This window comes from Diachasmimorpha longicaudata, chromosome 5 (assembly GCF_034640455.1).
Source record: "Diachasmimorpha longicaudata isolate KC_UGA_2023 chromosome 5, iyDiaLong2, whole genome shotgun sequence".
Classification (NCBI taxonomy): domain Eukaryota; kingdom Metazoa; phylum Arthropoda; class Insecta; order Hymenoptera; family Braconidae; genus Diachasmimorpha; species Diachasmimorpha longicaudata.
In genome coordinates this window covers 10068374-10092446 of record NC_087229.1, presented here as the reverse complement: position 1 = coordinate 10092446, position 24073 = coordinate 10068374, and the positions used below count along the sequence as shown (strand labels likewise).

General features: G+C 39.3%; 3 protein-coding genes across 4 annotated transcripts; 2 read left to right on the top strand and 1 right to left on the bottom strand.

Annotated features, from left to right (window-relative positions):
* Positions 1-6: 6 nt before the first annotated feature.
* Positions 7-13392, top strand: LOC135163020 (connectin). The gene is made up of 6 exons (XM_064122128.1): positions 7-255; positions 5380-5975; positions 7255-7748; positions 10573-10755; positions 12466-12569; positions 12660-13392. Exons 2-6 carry the CDS (start codon positions 5404-5406, stop codon positions 12876-12878), a joined length of 1572 nt encoding a protein of 523 aa, XP_063978198.1. The 5' UTR covers positions 7-255; positions 5380-5403; the 3' UTR covers positions 12879-13392.
* Positions 13393-14398: 1006 nt separating this feature from the next.
* LOC135163024 (ammonium transporter Rh type A) lies at positions 14399-20889 on the top strand. 2 transcript variants are annotated; one of them, XM_064122136.1, is made up of 9 exons: positions 14399-14540; positions 15060-15240; positions 16399-16585; positions 16797-16947; positions 17026-17173; positions 18293-18511; positions 18806-18888; positions 19856-20165; positions 20629-20889. In XM_064122136.1, exons 1-9 carry the CDS (start codon positions 14532-14534, stop codon positions 20793-20795), a joined length of 1455 nt encoding a protein of 484 aa, XP_063978206.1. In that variant the 5' UTR covers positions 14399-14531; the 3' UTR covers positions 20796-20889. The 2 variants fall into 2 exon arrangements, with proteins under 2 accessions (XP_063978206.1, XP_063978207.1); XM_064122137.1 differs by lacking the exons at positions 14399-14540; positions 15060-15240 and adding an exon at positions 15700-15894.
* A 258-nt stretch (positions 20890-21147) lies between these two features.
* Positions 21148-24039, bottom strand: LOC135163019 (signal recognition particle receptor subunit alpha homolog). The gene is made up of 6 exons (XM_064122127.1): positions 23800-24039; positions 22874-23427; positions 22641-22779; positions 22024-22562; positions 21536-21950; positions 21148-21373 (listed from the first exon to the last, which is right to left on the bottom strand). Exons 1-6 carry the CDS (start codon positions 23914-23916, stop codon positions 21248-21250), a joined length of 1890 nt encoding a protein of 629 aa, XP_063978197.1. The 5' UTR covers positions 23917-24039; the 3' UTR covers positions 21148-21247.
* Between the last annotated feature and the right edge of the window lie 34 nt (positions 24040-24073).

The window sequence follows — 24073 nt, the reverse complement described above, 5'->3', positions numbered from 1 at the left end:
ATATTTCTCACGCTCGTCCCAAAGAAGCGCGGGCTGGCGTTCGAAGTTGTAGTTTGGAAGGCACGCGCTACGCATCAACTCGCATCCCGCCAACAATCCCCAACCGGACTCTCCCACAACCCGATTGTTTACCAAAAATTCTCGCGCATCTATGGATTCAGTGTAACCCCGAGTGTTCAATTACCCCTCAAACACCACAAGTTCATTACCAAGTGACAATAAACAACAGTGAATATTTATTCGTTGGGCATACGAGTGAGTACCTTCATCTCTTAAATAATTTAATATCCTGTATTGTTCGAGGTATCGATTTTTTTCCATCCCCTCAGGGTAAATAAGACAACACATGCCACAGAACGTGTGTAATTTCGTGGCTGATACTGACGAATTACGGGGCCCACGAAATTATCGCGTGGATGAACGGAAAATTTTTCTCTCCAAGCATCTCAGGGGCTTACCTGCGTCCCTCTCTCCCCAACAAAAATATCCTGTCCTTGGTGAGAGTGAAAAAAAAACGCGAGACCTTGAGAGGATTTTCCCTAACCGCTACCTGCCAAAAAAATCTTCACCTGCATTTTCACGATTTAACGGGTATCCCGTTGTGCCTCGACCTCGGCACGTTTTTCGCATTCACCGAAACCCGCCTCCACCGTTGCTTTGAAACTACCTGCTCTCGTGTATTCAGGCAAAATGTCTATTGAATCAGTCGAAAAATCGGACAATTTGGAGGGGTCCATTGACCGCGGGGTCAAGCCGAGATCTTCTCTAAAGAGCTCGAGGAAGCTTCTGCAGGTACACGAGTAGAGCAATTTTTGTTGCTCAATGCTCAGACGAGAAACTTTCATTCTCTACAAAAATGCCGTGAATTCCCCGAGAAATTCTTTGATCCAAATTGTCTAACCATTTTGGTCAATTATCTGAGGTCTACGCACTAATGATGGAAAACTTAATTCCAATTCCCACGAAGTGATAAATCATTTCTAATAGAATGGGTAAAAATCAATTCTGTGCGGCCGGCCATAACGCCGACATCCATTTTTTTTTCACCATCCGCATTCATTTCTCTTTGTCACAAAAGGAACTGGAAATTTCCGCCCAGATCTCATTTCGCGCGTACAAAGATCCCCCAAAAGATCATCATCTCCTCCGAGTCTCCGGATATTGATCGGAGGCTCGCTGACACTCAATTCCGAAAAGAAATGATTCGAAACTGTTCACTTCCCATCCTAATAAAATCACCCGACAAATAATAATTTCCCTTCGCTACGGTAGATAAAACATTTCATTGCGAAGTTCGAGAACCGAACAAAGAAAGAATGCGTGCTAAAAAATATTTACATCGTTTTTGGACGGCATTCAATTCACAGAATTCCTCACGGACGTAAATAACTCCCTTTTAAGTACCGAAAAAGAACCAAAAGATGATAATCCCCTTTCGACCGAAATTTCAAAGCCAACTTCAGTTTTCATTGAATAAAATTTCACTCGGACATTTGCATGCGCGAAATGGGTATGAAAATTCAATAACAATGGTCTTTTTGCCGTAATTTTCGAGTCCGGAAATTAGTCACTGGAACACATAATTCGGGACAATTTATGTCATGATTTCCACACACAACGGTTACATTCATTATTCCGTAATAAATTCAATTAACAATAATACGTTGTAATGTAGGGATGTTCGTAAATAGTGAATGAGAAACATCACAATATCGGCTTGTTGCACAAATTAATGGTAAATATAACAAAAAGGGAATGTGCACTTCAATTTACATTATTGTTTAAAGTATCTGACTAATAAATATTAGATTGTCCAATGAATTGTTTTAGCGCCCCACATTCCAACGTTTTTTCATTTATTTACTTTACACCACATCTATCATTTATTTATACAGAATAATCATTCACCTTTTTTTTAGTTTGTCTGTTTTGTGATTCTTTTTAAAAATTTATGAAATAGAAAAACCGTAGGAAAGTGGTCGCTTCAAATTTCTCAAACAATGGCGATAGCTTTCTCAATATCGGGCCCAAAAAAAATTCACTGAACCAAACAATTCGTCGACAATTTATGTATCATGAACACCCCACACAAAGATAACACTCATTACCCCGTAATACCTCGAATTAGACGAAATACATTGTAATTCAATGTAGTACATAATGAAAGGGAAAAAACATTCGAGTAGACAATTTGGGGTGTCTGTGAATGGTATTTGAGTACATTGAAGTAGTCTTGAGCCCAAAAAGGGCCGTGTTTTATGTACCCCGGGCTTACATGCTCACTTGAACAGCTGTGTTGTTGCAACAATGGGAAATTTTTTCAATACAAGGCACCACCCCATCAGTTTGATCCCATAACCAGGCATCAGTTGAATGAGAAAAAGACAGGATGACAAAAAGTGATTCCGAATATTCACCTGGAAGTCCTCTCCTGGGCTCGTCGCATAAACAGACGACTCTTGTTACGCCTTTTTGCGACTAACAGGACATTTTTTTCCATTTCATTGGTGAATTAAGGCGTTAAACGAACCACTCCGCTCGGCATTTTATTGGGCTTTAGCCTTTCTTTTTTCTCTTCACGTGTTTTCAGGCTCTCGAGGCTGTGCCCTTGTCGGTGAGATGAAATGACGAGTAATGGCTTTCGGTATCAAATGAAAGGAAGTGGCTCTGGCTTGAGTTTTCATCACTCGGGGGAAGGGGAGAATAAATATTGGAAGGATATCGCGTGAACGGGACATTGTTCTCGATGTTTGGATTTTAATTGGTGAGAGTGTATGAAGAGATTTGTTTGCTGATGTTGAAGATCATTCGACACTTCACTGACCTTTTTTTAAAAAAACGCGATTAAAAAACAATCTGAAATATCCGTTGAATATCAAATTTCGCTAAAGAGGGATAACAAGAAATTTGAGAGATTTATTAAACAAAACCACTGAATTTGCGCGATTGATGCAGATTAAGGTTTTTTGTGAAAAGGAAAATTGATTGTAGAATTGCAAATTGGCAATTAGTGAAGCTATCAAAATTGACTCATTGCCTTCCAACATCTCTCACTTGAACTGTTTACATTCACATGTTGGTGAGGCCATAGTGTTGCAAATATTTGGATCGATGAATGGTAAATGAAGATAGTCATCAGATTTCATTCCGTAATGAGCGCATAAATATTCTCTAGGCAGTTGGAATAGCCTCGAGGCGCCGAATTCAACTTTAGCGCAAATAAATGATTAAGCTCGGTTTGGAGCCACCCAGGATCTGTCAATTCACGAGAACTAGTGCGATGCAACTCAGTTAACTTTCTATCAATTTAGAGCAGTGGCGAATCAAAATAATTCAACCGTCCATTTTCCTTTAATTAGTTACTGCCCTGAGAGCGATGGTCACACCATGGCCGAATGAATTCTTAAGGAGCTATGAAAAAAGAAATTTATCTTTTCACTTGCAGAGATCCTTTAAAAATTCAACAACCGAAAATTTGGACGTCCACCCCAGGCGTATCCCGTTTCAATATTAAATGAGAAACTTGGATTCACTTTGCAAAAAACTCCCTCAGCAGTATGAAAATCCTCTAAATATTCCATTCTCTCAAGAATATTGCATGGCATCATTCGATTCTGTCCAGTGGGTTTTGTTAACACCAGGAAAGCTTAGGGGTGGGTGGTGTAAAATAGAACGGGATAAAACACCGAATATAGAAGGAAATTCAGACTTTTTTGCACTAAAGTGAGTCCAAAATTGTTATTCTGAATTGAGCCAGTCATATAAATTTATTCTAACTTTTGTTATCTTGTGATTCAAGGGAGATAGGATTTTTTTGCACATTCCATAATTTTTATGAAGCTCGTGAGTTATTCCTATGTCGTGTGTCATAAAATTTCTCAGTCGTTGGAGAAAAATTACGGGCATACTTTTCTCCCCGAAGCGGTAAGTGATCAGACGGATGATTAAATTTTACGGAAGAAATCGTTGAATTAACGTGATGATTCTTCCAATTTCCGTTCCGATGAACATTTCGAGACGTAATTGTCTGGTTCTTTTGTGATTTTTATTATATTTTTTGTCTCTATCCCCTGAAGATCTTTTTCCATAAAATTTTCAATTTTCATGAGAAAAATACAAAGATAATTTATAATGAAATTAAAAAATCTGGTGTGAGAGTTCAGCCGAAAGAAAACCACTCCACTTGAGATCGCATTATCACACTAAATCCGTCTCATTCTCCCAGTCACTAAAACTAGATCATATTAGCCTTTGAATTCAAATATAATAGAAAGAAATCATCCCATCGTGTCCTCGTGTCATCGTGGGAGCGTACCCCAGAAAAGCGAAATATCCATTCGGTAAGTGACTCCTCTGTCCCCACCCGGGGAACCCCATCCAGCGTCAATGAATTATTTTTATTCGAATGCACCTCCAGTCGTACGGATAATGCGGGGATGACGAATAGGCATCAGGGGGGTCAAAAATCTCGGGGATAGTAACACATACGGGTGAGAAGAATAATTCGAGGATGACATCACGTCTCCGGGTATTATTCGATATCGTCGTTGCAAGTAAAATGGCCCCTAGTAGCTCAAGCGCATACCCACTCGTGTCTTTTAATTATTCAAAGACATTGATTCCCTCGGTTGGGCATATTAAACTCTTGTGGAACATGAACGCGCTAGGGAGACGTTTACCAGTTTATCCTAGTGTTTTTCCAGCCAGATGAATAATTTTTCAAAGCCCAACGTCAGTTAGCCCGTCTACATACCGCTGTATTACAGTCTTTCAGTTCTTTCCAAAGCAATTGCCTTGATCGTCGTCATAGGCGTCTTTGTGTCTGCTCTTCCCCCGCAAGCACACCCTCTTTCTATAAAACTTCGTCGCGCTCGCTCTTTTTCTTTTTTGTTAGGCTCGTGTATTTTTAGATGCGCTACGAAAAAAGGACGCTTAGGGTGAGAATAACTCGGGGGAGAGATATTTGGGGTTTTTTTTTCTGAATTTTTTTTTCCTAATGGATCTCTGGAATTTATAGGATTGCAGGTTTTCGAACACTTTTCGAGGAAAACTGATATTTTTTGGGGATTTGAGACTCACTCTGACTGATTGTCCTCGTGGTATTATTTTTTTTTACTATGAAAAGGAAATTGTTGTATTCTCTCGAAATTTTTGTCTCAATTCTGTCACAGCATTGAGAGCATGTTGGTACTCGATAAAATGACAACCAAAATGCCATTCATAAAATTACAGAAGAGAATTGTAAAAAGAATATCCATTCGTCAGAAGACTGTCCACCTATTTTATTATCAATACATGCTCTGAAATATATGACTACAAAATGTCCCCTAAAAACGTAAAAATGCCCTCAATAATCTTTATGATATATAACTGTTACAGTTCTGACGTGAAAGGAAAATAAAAATGAAAAAGTTAACGACTGTCGCCCTCCAACTATTGATGTATTGGCTACTGGTGCAGCCGTCCAGTCAAGCGTCACTGCAAGCTGCCACAGTACCATCATCACCAGGATCTAGAGGCCGCCCAGTGAAGAATAATGCAACAGAGGCTAACATCTGTGATCTCAACTACGAAGGTGCACCAATGTTTTGTCACTGCGATACACTCGACTTGTATCGTGCGACAGAGAGCAAATGTGTGGTCCTGGCAGTGCTAAATGCCGATGATCCCATTTGGAATATCTTCCCCAAGTCTCAACCGAAACTCCAGAATCTCGAGCTCGTGGTACGTGCTGGCAGTGATATGAGTTATGTACCCACCAAGACACTCAGGGTACTCAAGAACTTAACCCGCATTGAACTTAAAGATGCGACTATCAAGGAGCTTGTTGAAAAGTCGTTCAGTGATATTCAGACCCTGACTGAGATACATGCCAGACGATGCTCAATCGTTCATATGAGGAAATATGCCTTTGGAAATATGACCAAGCTTGCGGCTATTTTTCTCGACGACAATCGCATTCATGAGATTAACAGGTAACGTATTTCTTCATTCTCTTTCCAATCATAATTTGTCTACTTAACTATATATTTATGAATTTCGCTATTCACCTTCTGTAGGCTAACGTGAACGCGACCGAATGAAATAAATTTGTAGAATTTTCCCACAAGATCTCCCTTCAAACTGTCGACCCAGACAGACTTGTTCGGTATGAACAAGTTACTCCGTGATATGCATTGTGATCACAACAAAAGTCGCCCTGTGAAAGAGAATATCTAGACTTACAGATAAAATTTCTCTCGAGACAAGTAGAAACTTCTACAAAGGAAATTGCTTATTAGTTGGGAGTGGGTTTTTCCGTGGGATTCATATTATTTTCATCGGTGAATCCATTGTATCAAAGTTTGGAGTTTACTTTGGGAGGAAGTGGGTGAAAATTTTACGGTTGAACGGAGGACAATGCGCATAGTTGTCCCCCCAATTTCACATGAAAATCAGAGGAAAACGATTGGACGTCTGTTTGTGGGGGTTGTCTCGTGAAATAAAAGAAAACAATTGAATTTTTCGGAGGACAATTTTGCTTGATTGACAGTAAAACAACCCCTGTGTTCATATAAAATTTTACAGTTGTGACACCGCCTGCAAATATCATTTTTTTTATGAAGCACTTTATTAATTCAAGAATCCAGTGGTCGAGTCGATAAACTGCATTTTTAATAAGAATTAGTAATTGCAGAAGGGAACATAATTCAAGACAAAGTCGATCCATCTGCCATTATGTGAGAAGTAATGATGAGGAGGGACATCAACTTTGTACGACCACTCAAGACTTAATTAACAGACTAATCCGACTAGCACTATGACTGGATTCTAGAGACAGTTCTATTGATATCGTAGAACTACTACGGCCTTATTGAATTATGAACTTCACACTTGCATAGTTGAAATTATCTTCAATTCTCTAGTGAACTGACGACTGTACTACAATCGAACAATTTATTTCCCAATCGCGAAAACTGATTAATTGATATTTTTTTTACATACTGCGGCATCTCACTCGCCATTTATTCAAGAAAATCACAAGTTTAAACCCTAAACGAGCAAAGAAATAAATATTCAAATATTTTCACAGGAGAAATCAATATGCAAGTATAAGGGGTAACGATTTTAATTTTCTTCCGACTGTTTATCTTGCATTCATTCATTTTCAATCCACTCGCCTCTCCGACGTTTCTCTCGAATAGATTGAATTTCAATTAAAACCTAAAAATACACTCTCCCCGGTCTCCATCAATAATTGAATAACCCTTTCAGAGGCGTTTTCGTGAATCTTCCATCCTTGAAGAAGCTCACAATAAACCACAACAACTTAACACTGATTCACGACCAGGCACTAAAGCATTTAACAACACTGGAAGTTCTTGAGTTGAGTGCAAACAAAATATCCGTAATAACTAGTGACACGTTTGCGGGCCTGAAAAATCTCAAGCAACTCGATCTCAAGGCCAATGCCATAGAGATGATCGGTGATAAGACATTCGTGGAAGTTGCAGAGCTTCAAGTGCTCGAGTTGGATCAAAACAAAATTGAATTCATGGCAAATGGAGCACTCGAGGGCCTCAGGAATCTACGAAAATTGAGTCTGAGTGATAATAAACTCGTTAAACTGGGGACGGACATTTTATCTGGTACACCATCGCTTAATTTCCTCGATCTGAGGAGCAATGCACTCAAGACAATAACTTTCGAGCATATTAACCCGATGGTCCAGGAGTTGTACAACGCTACGGGTCATCTTTATTTAGACGGTGAGTTTATTTTTACGCATAAAAACCATTATTTAAAGCTACATCTGCATAGGGAAGAAAAAATGGAAGGAACGAAAGAAATCATGATGACGGGAAAATGTACTCATTGACTACAAGTTGAATGATCTTCAACATCGGAAACGAAGTTCATGGAATACACCTAATTCGTGAATTATCGTCTATCGTACCATTCAGCATCGATTATCTCCGAAATTTCAAGATATTCCAAAAGCCACTCTATGTATTAATTTCTAATCAGCCTTGATGGATGGGAGGCGTCTGTAAACGTCGATATCCCTTCAATATCACAGAATTTAAAATGAAAAATCTAGAAACTCCTCATTCTTTATTATTGACATGGATCCGGAACATTTCTAACGAGAAAACTCTGCGCTTGAGCCATTGTTTCCCCAGGTACCTCATAAATGTGCCGAAAATTCTCCTACACTCAACATTTTACTCTCATTCATTCTTCCATTTCCTCTGAACTACCGCTGAATTCTCCAACCTCAGTATTATTTCAACTCATTATGAAATACCACAAAATCACATGGGTATTACTAAATGATTTTGCCCTGCTGCTTGTAACCTTTCGATGTGAAATTGGTTTCTATTATTTACCATACCTATGCCTACATTCTACCAGAAAATAGGAAAAAAAGTCTGGCTCACTTTATCGCCCTTATCGCTCTCAGTGCAGGCGCCATTCCCAACGCGAAAGGCACCCCCTCACCAACAGTTTCCTTCCAAAGCCCTCCAGTCCCTCGTGACAACAGCTAAATTCACCAGTTTCCTCTGATCCATCCCTCCATTTCCCTCCCCCATCCACCCCTTTCGTAGTATCTCGAAACGAAGCATGCACTCCAACAACATAATCATCCATTACTACCCATATTACACTTGATTACAGGGTAAAGTCACCCATACCTTAGCCATCCGCAACAACTGGCCTGAAGCGCCGTTTATTCCGCGTCACATAGCACACAGGCGTGTCCCTCAAGTCCGGCAAAAGTGTACAAGCATCATCGATAATAAACCGGTCCCCCCTGACCCGCAAAAAAAAGCCCTCAGGTTTATGCGTAATGCATTTCTACCTCGGATACAGAACAATAACTCGTTGATTTTGCATTCGCATTGGAGAGAATACGAGGGTCAGAACCCATAGGGATATCGAATTCACGAAACCCTTTTAGTTCCTTTTACTCTCATCCTTGGCCTTCATAATCCCCTTTGCCACGCGTCTCACGTATGCTGCCCCAACCCCCATACTTTAACTCTACGGGGAAAAAAAAACCATAGCGAATCCTTACTCAAATATTATGATACGATTTATCTCCCATTCATCCAGTTAATTTCGCCAATTTCGTACATCAAATAAATCATTCGCAGTGAGAAAATAATCGGGACGAGTTTTAATTATTTGGGGGATGAAATGGGAGACTTGAAGAATAAAACATTCGCGAATTTAGTCGGAATTAATCCTCATTTGGCGCAAAATTTCGATTTTAGCGAAAGTCACTTTTCCTCCCGAAAAATCCAAAATGGGTGCTATGGGCTGGGGGTGGAAAAAAAAATGTTCTTCGCTACTATGAGAACAAACATTCCATGTGTTATTAAGAATTAATAAATGATGACAAACCCGTACAAATATAATTCTCTAAATATTATCCTGCGATATGCTTTCCATCCATCTGGTTAATTTCTTCAATTTCATCCATTAAATAAATCATCCGCAGCCGGAAAATCACCAGGACGAGATTTTTCTTTTTTTTTCATTTTCACATCGGCTGGAGCGCTCCCGGTGGAGCTACCATTCGCATGTCTCCGAGTAGGCGTGCCCCTATATTAGGTTTTAATCATTTAGGGGATGAAATTTCAGGGACGAAGGCGTGGTGCGTCTGCTTCCCCCGCCGGGGGTAACACCCCTTCCTGTCTACCCTGTCTGCATTTTCGTATCACTCCTGACCCCTGAAAAAATTGCCAGCGGCGATTTACCCTCTCCCCTTGTGACATTTTCACATTTTCAGGGGGAGGAAAAGGGCATTCTGTCGAATTTCCATTTTTTTTCCGGAAAATTTTCACGTTTCGGTTCCGGGGAGATTTACACCAGAGATTTAGGAGATATTTTAGATTTCTAATACTGAAGGGAAGGGAGATGGAGAGATCGGCCCCTGGCTACCACCTGGCTTTTCTTTTTTTACCAGGGGAGAGTGACGGGGAGGGGAAACCCCGTGGTTGCTTTTACCTGAGTAGGGAGATTGGAAAAAAAAGGTACACAAGAAGTTATCTACTAGCCCCCTTGAAGCCTCCCCTTGTTACCCGGCGGGTGGTATGCCTCGATGCATCGACGCCAATAACACTCACGTATCTCGTAGGACAGCCTAAGGGACAATACAATTACAAGTAGGAAACTTATGGGGAGTGAAGCCGGTACCACAAAAGCGCAATAGGCCGCCGACATCAGCGTTACTTGGAGAGAGAGGGAGAGAAGAATATGCTTAGAAAATTGACGATAGTTTGGTGAAAATTGATGGGAAGTATTTGGTAGAGCGACTGGGAAAACAGTGAAATTTCACGGATAATTGACGGCCGGGAGGGAAATGCTGTGCCAAATTACCATGAATGTTCGACCCATTCGTTACTGTCGGATAAATGAATTTTTATAACTATAAAAGGTTGAATTTAGAAATTAATTTGAGTTTGACCCATTTCTAAGGGGGTCCTTTTTTTCACGGTATATTATTCATTGAAATAAGTTGACTCTACGAAAATCCTTGTTTCATCTGGTATTAACAAGTTGTGTTTTTCATTGATTCAATTTCAGATAACAAGTTCATCTGTGACTGCAGACTGGCGTGGATGTTTGGGGTCAGGAACGAAACTTCTAACAAAGTTTTGAGAGACTCCCTGGGCTCACTCACTTGCTTCCTCGAGAGTCAGAGCGGAAGTATTGACGAGTACGAGGTCGAGAATAATGAGACCGGAGTCGAAGTCAAACATGATTCTGGTATTGAAATTTTTTATTTATATTCAGTTTGAGTTTGAGAACCTTCAGGTTCATGATGAATTTCAGTATGTCTGCTTACGTTCCTCTTTAATTAATAACCTCTGAATTAATTTAATTATATTTTGCCTTTGAAAATTAAACTATCGGAAAAATGTCTCAGATACTCCGCTAATTTACGGTCGACACTGATGGACATTTTTATTCTATTTTATATTCCACATGAGATAAAATCCAAAATCATATCATTTTCAAAAGTTTCCAATAATTAAATTTCAACTTTCAACGAGATTTTAAGAAAATTTAAACTTGTCGCATATAAGTGAACGAAAATAATTGCATGTGATGGGTTGAATTGAAGAATGTATTCCGCTAATATTTTCCTATTTCCGGAAGTATTCCCGTATTCCTCTCGTTTGAAATGAAAATTTCTAAATCGACTCATATGACACTGGTACGTTTTCTGCCGATGGTTGTACATCCTTCTCGGGTTTTTTTATTCCGTCTCTTTTGGACCGCTCAGAGAGCGAGTTAAAAAAACCCGGGGGGCGAACATGTGCGATTTGCCGGGTGGAAAGAGGATTCTTATAATATGTTTCTCGTTTATCTTTTTAATCACCATTCATGACACATATCCTTGAACGTAGACGCCATCAGCATTCTTCGAAGGCGTAGAATATCATGTTAGAGGGACGTGGATCAACGCGTCTTGGGTTTCATGGGTTTATCATAGTTGGGACATTCCTTTATGGTTGGATCACGCACTATTTGTCGTGAAATTTGATGGATTTCTTTGCTGAACTCTGTGCGATATTACGATGAGTGAAGATGCGAGTCAAGACTGTAAAAATAATTTCTTGTGGTAGTCAAAAATAATTTCTAGAGGTCGGTAGCTTTGCCTGAATATTTTGGTGGTAGATTCAATTAAAAGGCAGAACATGCGAGAATGGAATGAATATTAATGTAAAGCGTAAGTGGTGGATTACATCGGATTCGTGAATAATCCGGATTTTCAAGACAATATCTTCACTCGTATTCGACCACAATTACATATTTAGGTGGATTTTATTTCAATGAGTAAAATTTAAATCGGTACATCATCACAGTTCGAATTTTACCCAACTGACCTAAAACATTAAAAGCCTCGGGTTTTAATCGTACAGAATATATTGACACCAGGAGACAGTTTCATCGCTCGATAACTTCACCTCTGTTTCTGAATTATTTTGTTGCTTAAACGAAATAAATCTTATGGAACAGCATGAAGAGAAAGACCTCCCCAGCATTCCACAGGGTTTGTCGACAATTTCTATGGAAAATTCTCGTCCTCCCCCAACAGATGAATACAGTATCGATTTTCACCGAAATAACTACATTAAATTCACACCAGGCAGTATCATGACTCAAAACCATAGTCGTTAGAGATCCACTTCCCCTAATTGACGTGATCTCACCAATTTACAAATGCATAAGCGAGTACAACTGTGAACTCCTGTCACCGTGAATCCCTCTCCCTTCATTCTCTCCGCCTTGTCAACTATTCTGCAATGAAATAAATCTTAAGGGTGCAGAGGGCAATGTGTGAGTCACTTCTGTTCTAATTTCAACTCTGATGGAATTTTTTATCTCGAATTCTGAGTGAAAATTTTGCTGTGCAATTACAATTGTTTTTTTGTTTTGTATAAATAAAAAAATTTTAAACAACTTTTTTAGGCGAATCCTACGAAGTTACTAAAACAAAAGAGGCCTCCCCGAGCGAACCAGAAGACGACTACGAAGACGAGAATAATCCCAACACTGAAATTGTCACTGGCAAGGTGAGTGCCTCCCGAAAGAACACTCAAGAGAATTGTAAATAATTAATACGAACTGAAAGCCCATTTTGACGTTATGCATTACCCAAACAGTTGCAGAAAATTGATGGAAAGCTGGGATACATCAAGCATATATCGGAGCTGAAATTCGAGGACCTACCCTGTCCGGAGAAGGAGCCATTGGGGTCTGAGCAGTCATCTAGTCGTCAGGAGAATGCTCCCATGCAGACAGGATCAGCCAGTAGAACGCAATTAATCTTGTCCTCGTGTGCACTATTTATCGTAACATTCTTCACACTAGCTATCGTTTGAGTAATCAATTTCACTCGCGCAAAGATGAACAAATTTAACAGAAAAGCCCAGCATTTGTTTAAAAGGAATTTTATTCAATTTTTATTCTGATAATATTGACGATTAATTTTTCGGGTCATTTTTGTCGGAGATCATTGCTAAAAAATGACTTTTATTTTCCAATCGAAGCTGAATGAAATTTCTCGGAATAAAATGCTACAACTCTGTTGGATTTTTTCGTACATTGAGAACAGGAAAAAGGAAGAAACAGTATTTATCCATTGTTCCCCCCACAAGAGTTGCCAAAACCTTATTATTTGTGTCATGTACTATTAAGTCTAAAGAGTAATTACCGAGTAAGTTCACTTTGTATCAAATTTTCCTTTTCTACGCTCATATTTTTTTCATTTTAGATGACTCAAAGTAATCACAAAGATGGTGGCTATGATACTCAATAGCACAATGTTACATTTGTGCGACGACTTTTGTAACTCTATTGATAAATAATTTATTAATAAATTAATTAATAAATAATTATGTGGAAACTCGATGGGAGTTTTTATTGTTCAAACGGCCAAGGAGAAATATTAAATTTGTTTTCAGCTGTTTAATTTTTAGTGACTTAGTTGAAAAACAAAATTTTTGAGAATTTATTACCCATCTACAAGCTCCCAGCTTCCTCTAAAGCTCCCCCTTGACTTCTGAAATCTTGATTAGGTTCGCAAATAAGCAATCACGGGGCAAAATCTCCATTCCCCCTCTCCCTCCCTCAAATCGCTAATCATTTATTATTCAACGAGATGTATGAAGTCGCTCTGGTCTATTACGTTCAGTCCTATTAGCTCGATCAATCCCCTACCAATACGAAGGTCAAGTCTTATAACACGTAACGATGATCATTTGACATCGTACCTACTTCATGGAAAAACAAAGAGACTCATTGCATGTCGCAAAGATGAGGAGAAAAATTTTATTGAAATCTCATAAATTGAAAATTGCTGAACAAATCTAAATATGAACTATTACGAACGATTTTTTTCAGGAATTGGAATCTAATGTTTTTTTGACGGAATTTGTTAGAAAACAAATTTTGGAGGATTATTTCCAGGGGAAGCTATTCCTGGAGCCTTTCCCCCTCTCAGCAATGTACCTACCGCATAAACGTAGGCCGGATTGCATGAAGCTCTTCGGAGGACAGGGAGCTGCTATTTAATGCATGTGTTTTGATCGGCTCGATCAAGCAGTAGGACGTTCTTCGCGTGTCTGGTTACCTCGGGCCAGTGGTCCACGTGATTTTTCCCCGTTGAAATCGTTGCGGTCATAATCGATACGACCCAGATAACATCCCTAATAATTTTCCGGAAGTTGTTTCGCTCAACTGCGAATAGTTGTCTGTCAATTGATCCTCCAAACAGTGCGTCACGAGAGTGCAAATATTGGGCAGTTTACTTTTTGAGGACTTATGTATACTGAACTCGTTATATTTGCGGGGAATGACTCGATGGATGTCGATCGGCGATGAGAAGTGAGGGTCAAATGTGCGCGGATAGGAAGGCGAGGTATTAAACGAATCTGGTGTATCCGCTGGGGACGGGAGACGATTGCGAGGCGAGTGCAATAGTGGATTGTCTCGCTGATGTTCCAAGAGACACTGAAGATACTGGATTTTTCGCTATGGATCAGGTAATACCGTGAATTAGATTATTTAATGGGAAATTCACCGCTTCTTCGAGGAAACTCCAGTGAATTTTGTGAGAGTGATGTGACAGTTTTTTATTTTTATTTTTTACCTTTTTAACATATCCCTCTGTCCCGTAATGCCCGTATTGTTTCGTCTTGCCGTTCTAGTACTTTAATTTACAATGAAATATTAACTTTAATAAAATGTTTACCCGTATTTGCAGTTCAATCTAGTAATTACCGGTGGAAAAAAATACGCGCCCTATTCTCGCCAATAAAGCGCCATTATCCAATAATTCCAACTGTTGTAGAGAAAAAAATAGCTGAATTAGTTCAATTGAATGTCAATAAATGCACGTACACACTGATTGGCTCCCAAACGGAATAACATCCCGTCAACTACAAAAACTCCTCAACCACCCAATAATATTCAACTTGAATTCCCAACCAAGTCTAAAACTAATCTTCATAAAAAATCCAATAGCTGAACTCATATTAAATTTAATATCAATCTGCACACAGTCGAGGTACGAGTGGGCGGGAAAACGCCAGATTTTCCGTCTCATTGCCGTTGAAGTGATTGTCATGGTACTCATGGGATTATTCGTGAGTTATGGGCCCGATGCCAGTGGGAATCCCCCAACTGTGAACGAGAATCAACGAGACCAGCAAGAGACGAGGAAACCCAATGATGTGTACCCAAGTACGTGAAGCACACGTGAGCAATTTTGCATGTGTCCGATGAAAAAAAACTAGAAAAAAAATTAATTTATTAGTAAACACTTAGGCGAGACTAACAAAATTAGCTCATTCATTAGACTTCACATTATGAGAGAATATCTGTAATATTTTTAATTAATGCACAGTCTCCATTATTTATTGAAAGGTGACATCCCCCAGCGATGAGTGATTTGCCCTCATCGTTGAAATAAAATTCATCTCTGCGAATAAAACCTCCAGAGAATCATGCTCTTTTCAATTCGTCCGCTCTATTTTCGTAGCATATGTGTTTTTCTCGATGTCGACCACCGATAAGAGCCTCAGAATAAAAGATGTGAGCTCTGGAATAGGTAATATCGCAGTATGAAACCAAACGTAAATGCCTCAGTTGACAATTGCGCGTTGAAATAATCAATTTCTTCGTTCCCTCTTTGCTTGAAAAAAAGCAATTGTACTCGGCTAATTAGGATGACAACCGGTCGTGCTCACGGCGTCGCTCTGTGCTTTCTCCAGGCATTTTTAGTTTGCGCTTTTTTAGCTGTGTTTGAATATGCCACTGAGGCCAATCCAACCAGCGACAAACACGGTCTCTCTGCTTATTTGAATGGAAAGGCTACAGCAGCCGATTCGTACACGCGTGAGTTTTCAGCAGTTTTTACTTTTTTCAACTAATTTTAATAGTCCTTGCTAAGGATAATTAAAAGCCCGTGCTGCCGGCTGTTTGCACGCTCCGATGGAGATTCTAATCGTCTGAGCTTTGCATCTGGGGCCATTTAATATTCGAGTGTTTTTAAGTGTTGGTTAAAAGTTAAGGAACCTCGTGAAATGACCCAATTTTTTTCCTCGGAGTAATAAGGAAACTTCTGAACTTGAGTTCAAGATCGATACTTATGACTTTTTCAAAGTTTGGAGAAGGGCTTTTTGATTGATTTAATCGTTCAGTCTTTCATCAGTGTTTGAAATTAGTTAGAAAATTCTGACACTTCAATCACACTTCATCAATGCTTTTCATCTCGTCAATCAAGTCTATCAAATTCTATAAATCATCGATTTCTAAATTAATAATACGGTTAGAAGCGTTCATGATCCCCTGCTCATTAAATTTCCATCAGTTATTAAAGGATTAATTCTCTGATTAAAGTGTACCAGGACGTTCACGTAATGATATGGATTGGTTTTGGATTTCTCATGACGTTTCCGAAACGATATGGCCAGAGTGCCCTCGGACTGACATTCCTGGTCGGCGCTATTCTCATTCAGGTGGCAATGATCTGCGAGGGTGTCGTTAACGTCACGAAAAGTGGGAAGGCGCCTTTGTCGTTGATGAGGTAATTTGATCGCTATGCCGATAGATTGCGGTGGAAATGCATCACTCAAAGGCCAGCTCGAAGGAAGATTTCATTTTATTATTTTATATTTTTTCTTTTTCATAATTTTCCAATGAACGATCTCTTGTAGTTTTCCGTAAAGTAATTATAAAAAAATTGCATCTCCTCATCCTGTTTATTTTTATCGAACGCGTAAAAATTTAATTTTCAGTTTATTAAATGCAGACGTAGCAGTGGCAGCGCCGCTTATTTCGATGGGCGCAGTGCTGGGTAAAACCACCTACATGCAATTGATTTTCATGGGGATCATAGAACTCGTGGTATTCTCCTTCAACAAGTACATCGGGGAAGAGTACTTCATGGTTAACATCGGTGTTACGATACATTGTGTAAACTTCTCTTGAATTTTCCCCTAGCAATTTATGAATTATTGTTTGCAGGCCGCTGATGCTGGGGGCAGTATGTTTGTTCACGTTTTCGGGGCTTATTTCGGTCTCGCTGTGAGTTTCGCATTTGGAATGAAGAATCGACCGAAGGAACACCATCTGGAGGGGTCGTCCTATCAGTCCGATATTTTCGCCATGATTGGTAAATTAATATTATTATCTAATTGTGAAAATACGAAATTTAAAAATTCCACAAGTCTTTATCACCATTCCATCGAGAAAATCCTCTCCCGTGAGATCATTAAATGATTAATGCACATTTTCTCGATGAACCAATCTGTCTCTCTGCTACTGGCATAATTGATACGGTTTTTGTTATTCAAATAAGTCTTAAAAATTCAAGAGAGACTGCTACGGCCGCAACATATTTAACCACCCTAAATTGCAACTCGAAGTGATGAGCAGATTATTGGATTATTTCTCTCGTGGGAATTCCGAATTTATCATTCGGAGATCGGGACTAATCGAATTAATGTGGTTATTTTTCCACCGTTAATTATTCACTCCTGTGCACCGAGGCGATCACAAGATATCCGATAATTAGGCGCACGTTTGACATTACAGCTGCACTTCCACAAAATCATTCTTGAAGTACATTAGTTTGAGTGAAGCTTCCGAGTTGTTTGATTATTTCGTTGATTCAACTATTGAAATTAAAAAATTTTAAATAGGGAGACAGAATGAAAATTTGTATTTTTTTCTCGCTGGCAAATTGGTCCAAAAAAACTATAATTCCATAAAATAAAATTTTCATCTTCATGCTATTGATCTGCTCTTCACAATTGTCAGTATCAGGTTATCAACCTTTTGTTTAAAAGTAATGGTACCCAGGGAGTTATTCGGAGTTGTTCTTGTATCGTTTTCCCCGGCAGATGGTTTTGGCGGGGATGTTTCAACTGCTTTTTTATCTCCAAAGTTTTCCAGTGATGAACCGCTGCCCAGATCGCCCTTACTTCCCCCAAAAAATAGGCCATTCAATATGGAGCAAATAACATTCCGCCGGCATTCCAATAACGATGGGAAAAATTCCTAGCAGCCGGGATTATAAAAGCATTCTTGAAAAATTCCAAATACACAGAATGAATCTCGGCAGTTATTGGAAACATGATGATCAGTAATTTCAACATTCATGCGACACTCGGAATTTTCCCGAATTTTAATGAAATCGTTCATATGATAATTTCGAAGTAACAGCTGAAGTAACCGGGTACAATTATTAATGCATTAATTACCTTGAAAAGTGATTCACTCGTTTAACTAGGAACGATATTCCTGTGGCTGTTTTGGCCATCGTTCAACGCAGCGACTCTCCAGGGAAACGATCAGCAGCGAGCGATAATCAATACTTTATTAGCAATCGCCGCGAGTTGTGTCGCCTCATTTGCTGTATCTGCTCTAGTATCGGAGGAGAGTAAATTTAATATGGTTCACGTGCAGAATTCAACACTCGCCGGTGGAGTTGCTATTGGCACCGCCTCGAGTGAGTATCAGATCTGTTTGATAGCAACATTTGGAATCTTTCCGAAGATCCGCCTCGAGCTACGAATTTATAATTATAGATTATCACAGGCTTTGACTCTTTGTTCATCGCCTATAATTTCCTTTTCACGGTCTCCAAATTTATTTTTCCTTTTTTAGCTCGCACAGTTGATAACAAATGTTATGGAGAAATCGACGAATTGGATAGAAAATTCTGTTAACTTCTTGATAAAATTTTAGTCCATCAAAAATTCGCAGCTTTTATGATGTGTATAAATAACGCTATGGTTTCTAGACATGATGTGCGAGCCCATTGGAGCACTTGCTATTGGATCGATGGCCGGTGTGATAAGCGTGCTGGGATACAAATATCTTACGGTAATACCACATGGGGAGAAAATTTATATAAAAATTATGAAACTCATAGAAAATTTACGGAACGCTATCGAACTTTTTAATGGGCGAGACGGAAAGCCCGATTCATGTTTATTGAATATTTCTCTCCAACCGAAACATTTTAGTCGTTTAGGAATGTATTTATTCACTTTTTCACATTCGCGGTATTCGTGCATTTTATCGGACGATTCCGAACCTCTATATGTTTTTTTAAAAGAACTATTCAAATTAAATTTTTCATTGAATTTCTTCAGTGAAAATGTTTTATCCAACAGCATAAAATAAAATGAACGATTGAAACGGAATTAACTTCTATTGTTCGACTCAATGTTTCAATTTTTGTCAGGTTTTTTTATTAACATTTTAATTGTGCAATATATAATGTTGCTAGTCAGGTGGTCTTCATAGCGGTGAAATAACACCGACCGTTTGGAGAGATTTACCCCGAAACGGAAGAGAAAAGGTCGTACGTGCCTCCATTGTTCTAATCCGAACTCCAGTAATTCTAGTTCTAGCACCAAAAAGTTATCTCAGCATATAACTTCCAGACCTGTTCTTTATTATATTACACCGCTATCATGCTACGGTGCATGTACACCACCGAGAGATAACAGATGTTTCAATTATCTGATTCTGCATTGATTACTACCAGACCTCAGAAACCATTGTTCAGATTTTTCAATTTAATTATAATTCATTATAAATTCTCAGGTTATTGATTGCTCCAAATAATTTAGAGATAGTCTATTAAACATGAAAATCAACAACTTTCTCAAAATTTATCGTCACATTTCATTCTCGGAAAATCCCAATAAATGCGGAGGATTTGGTGCATACGATTTTCTCTCAACCGTCTGAAAACCCCAATAACAATTTTGTCAAGTCACCGCATGCTACTTCTCACGCGTCGCAACCCCCGCATAACGGCAATCATCCCCATGCCCCACAGCCGATGATCCAACAACGATTGAGAGTGCACGACACCTGTGGAGTTCACAATTTGCACGGTATGCCAGGAGTACTCGCGGGTGTATTTGGTGCCCTTATGGCGGGATTGGCGACAGAGGAAAGGTACAAAGAATCCTTTTATCAAGTATTTCCGGCCCGGGCACCCAGTGCGGGCGAGGAATCCGCAGAATTGCGGGTTTACTCGGGCATCCTCGCCGGTCACGATAGAACAGCTGGCGAGCAAGCTGCATATCAATTGTTGGCGCTCATCATTACTCTTGTTAACGCACTGGTCTCTGGTGTAATCACTGGTAATTTAATTACAGTATTTCCTTCCCCTGGGAGGCCGCCACGCGCACAAAGCAGTTAATTTTCTCGGACGAAAAAATTACCCAGAAAAATCAATCGAATCTTATAGAATTCTATAGGCTGAAATTCCAACGAATTTCTATTAATCTTTGATTGATAACATAAAAAATGTCCCACAATAACTTCGCTTGATTTTTTAAGACAATTTTTTCGTGCGTCTTGAACATTTCTTTTAACAAAATTCATCATTTTACGGACAGTCATGTATTTCAGTCTCTTCTCCTTTAAATCCTTCATCGCATTCAGCATAAACCAAGAAAACCGCAATCTGAAAGTACCGGAGAATAGAAATTTCGTGCTGAAAATGAGAAGAATGTCCGGAAATGAAGAATTTTTCACCGCAACTCCGCTTTCATTGCAATGGCACAGATTCCCCTAAAATTCACATGGAAATTGATGATTTAGGAATGATTTTGCGGACGGATATTTGTGGCTCAGTGCCGGAAGCAAGTAAATTTGATGATGCACTTCATTTCGAGCTGGAGGATGATGCGGAGCAAGATTTACCGATGAAAATACCCGAGGGAAATTCTACCCGAATTGTTGAACAAATATCCATGAGTCATATTTAATTAGGAGACCGAGGGAGAAATAAAGAGTGGAGGAAAAATTGTAGACAAAGGATGGCGCAGTGGGTCTAATAAAGAGGAATATTTGAATGTTTAAGTAACTCATATTTTTGCGTAATCCCATAGGAATTGGCATTCCCACTCGGGCATTCTATCAGTGAATTTGATGGCGAAACAGCTGATGAGAGGATTTCACTTGGTTGTCAAAAGCCATCGAAAAAAATCAAATATTTGAAATTTTAATGATATTCTAGTTGTTCCCCAAGAGAAATCAGATGGTTTTCATGAGGGACAGATCGAAAAAAGACAAACAAAGCGTGACAAAGTGAAATGTAAAAATTGAGTGAGAACAAAATTTTGAAACAATTGAATTTATTGGTAACATCATTATTCATTTCATATAAATATACAAATGACGTCAAATAATCATTTTGATATACCTTGATTTATGGGATTCATTTCATGAGTGCATGGACGACAGCCTTAGCATTCAGGGTCTTGAGATCTGTATAGGTTTGACCAGTGCCGACAAAAACAATCGGCTGTCCTGTGATATACGTCATGGAAATAGCAGCGCCCACCTGAAAATATTATTTTTTTTTTAATATTGTTTACTTCGCTTACACATTTTTGTGAATTTCTATCATGCATTATCATTGGAAATTGTGATAATTTCATTGTTAGAATATCCAAATTTTTCCCGTTGAAAATGTAAAAAATGGAGTTACATACGCCATAATTACCTTATCATCAATAGTGTCGAATTTGGTGAGAACTATTCCGTCAATAGTACGAGGGTTATCGGAGAGGCTGAAGTCCTCGAGTGCACGATTGAACTTAACAAGTTGATCAACAGCCTCATTACCCACTAGTGCTTCGCCCACAAAAAGAACGAGATCTGGCTGATTAACTTTTATCAATTTCGCCAGTGCTCTCATCAGTGGTTCATTGTCTTGCATCCTTCCCGCTGTGTCGATCAATACAACGTCGATCCTTGATTCCTTGGCAAAGCGAATCGCCTCCATGGCAATTCCAGCTGCATCCTTACCATAGCCCTTCTCGAAAAGCTGTACCATAGTAGCATTTCCGTGTGTCTCAGGTGGATGAAGAGCGTTCAGATGACGAGTGTGAGTACGGAGTTGCTCTACAGCACCCGCTCTAGAATAAAAATTATTATACGAATAAATTATTTTCTTAAGATTGTTTCCTATCCCAATCCTACCACACCTACCGAAACGTATCGCAAGCAGCAATTAGTACTCGGAAATTATTTTCAATCAGCCAGAAGCAAATTTTCGCAAGATTCGTTGACTTCCCGACGCCATTGACACCACAAAAGGACATTACATAAGGCCGTTCATTTCTCTTCGCCTCGTATGCATCGCGAAGAATATCAACTCGGCGTTTTGGCGAGAGTATCTGCACCAAGGACTCGGTGAGAGTCGTCTTGACGGTGCTGGCGATGCTCTCGAAGGTCCCCAAAACCTTCCCCTCGAGCTTGGCACGCACCGAGTTACACAGATTGATAGAAATGTCCGATGCCACGTTCTTAGCAATCAGATGGTCTTTCATCTTCTCGAGAACGGGATCTAAGTCGCTGGAGGTCAGCTGTTTGTTACTAACGAGACCCTTCAGCACTGAGAACATTCCGCCAGTAGATTTTTTCTCAGCTTTAGGCTTCGCCATCACCGGAACGTCCTCCTCATACGCGTCGTCGGAATCCGATTCGACTTCTAAATCCCGAATACCTCCTTTCATCTGGCCAATCAGCTGGGGAGAACAAAAGTTATTACAGGCATCATAAAATTTTCATTCAAAGATTCCTCTCATCCAATTTTTGCTACTCACAGCAGTGTTAGCTTGAACACGCTCACTATCCTCCGATGGTTTGTCCCGTGTACGTTCCAAATTCGCAAGATCCTTGTTAGTGCCTCCAAGCTCCCACACTCGAGGTTTCTTTCCTGCTTTTTCGCTTTTCGGACTCTTCCTAAACAATGAAAATAAAAATGAGAAAATCAGTGAGGTTCAATTATTTTTTTTCTCTCTAAACGTGTGGTACGATTGAAAGAATCGACACTCACTGCTTATCTATTTTTTTCTTGTTCATGCGCTGGCTCAATTTCTTCAGATTTAATTCGAGAGTATTTTCTCCAGAGTCGATATCAGCCTCTCCATTAGTCACATGCATTTGCTCATTTCCATTCTCTCTTATAAATTTGTCATTTTCGTCGAATGCAACAGCTGCTTTCTTTTTATTCTTCCCGGATTTTTTATCATCCTTATCATCCTTCCTTTCAATCATACTGGCAACAGTCTTTTTAGATTTAGCGCTCTCGTCGAACGTCCGCATCTGCTTGGGTATCTTCGCCTGCTGCTTTCCCCATTGTTCAGCAGCGACCAAAATGTTCTGGTAATCGTTCGCAAAATTTCCGTAATCAAAGAACCACTGAGATTTTTCCAGCTGATTCTTGAATTTGTCCCGGAACTCCAGGTGAATGTCGTTGAGGAATTTATCAACGTACGAGAGCTGCAGAATCTTCTGGTATGCCACGACGAACACCAGCTCGAATTCATTGTCTAGTTTGTACTGAAGGCGTAAGGAGTCGTGTTCATATGCAGAAACCCCTGTGCGTTCCTTTGGAAATATTTGCAAAATTAAGAAAACAACAAATACAGTCACTAGATTGACCGGTGAAACAGAATTTTATGGGCGAACTCTCCAGATCTCGTGACCAGTTTTCTGGTAGGAAATGCCCAAATGAAAACAATTTCACATTTAAAATTTTAGAATAAAATGTTCATTTTCTTCTCAATCTATTTTTCTCCAATTTTCTCATTTTGATGAAAAAGCAACCCAAATAACAACATATGTACACATATGTTGCTTCTCGAAATGGTAATCGACAGCAGCGACAATATCCAGAAATTTCTGTATCCCGAAGAATAAAGTCATATAATTAACGAATAGTAACAAACAACGACAATGCACTAATTGAAAAAAACTCACCTGCAAAATAACACTCCTGATGAGTGCATTAACACTCGGTTTGAATATCTGGGACGTGCTCTGAAAGCACCAGAGTACAATCCCACCTTTACTAAATATGGTAAACAAGTCCAACATTTTCTATATATTATTATAAAATTTTTCCCAATATTATTTACGTCTCGTTTTCTTAATCTGTTTATTATGATTTACTCCGATGGATAACCTACAGCTGTTCTCGAGCAATCATTTATGTACACGTCAGGTTACCGGAAGTTGACGTAGTACGTAATTT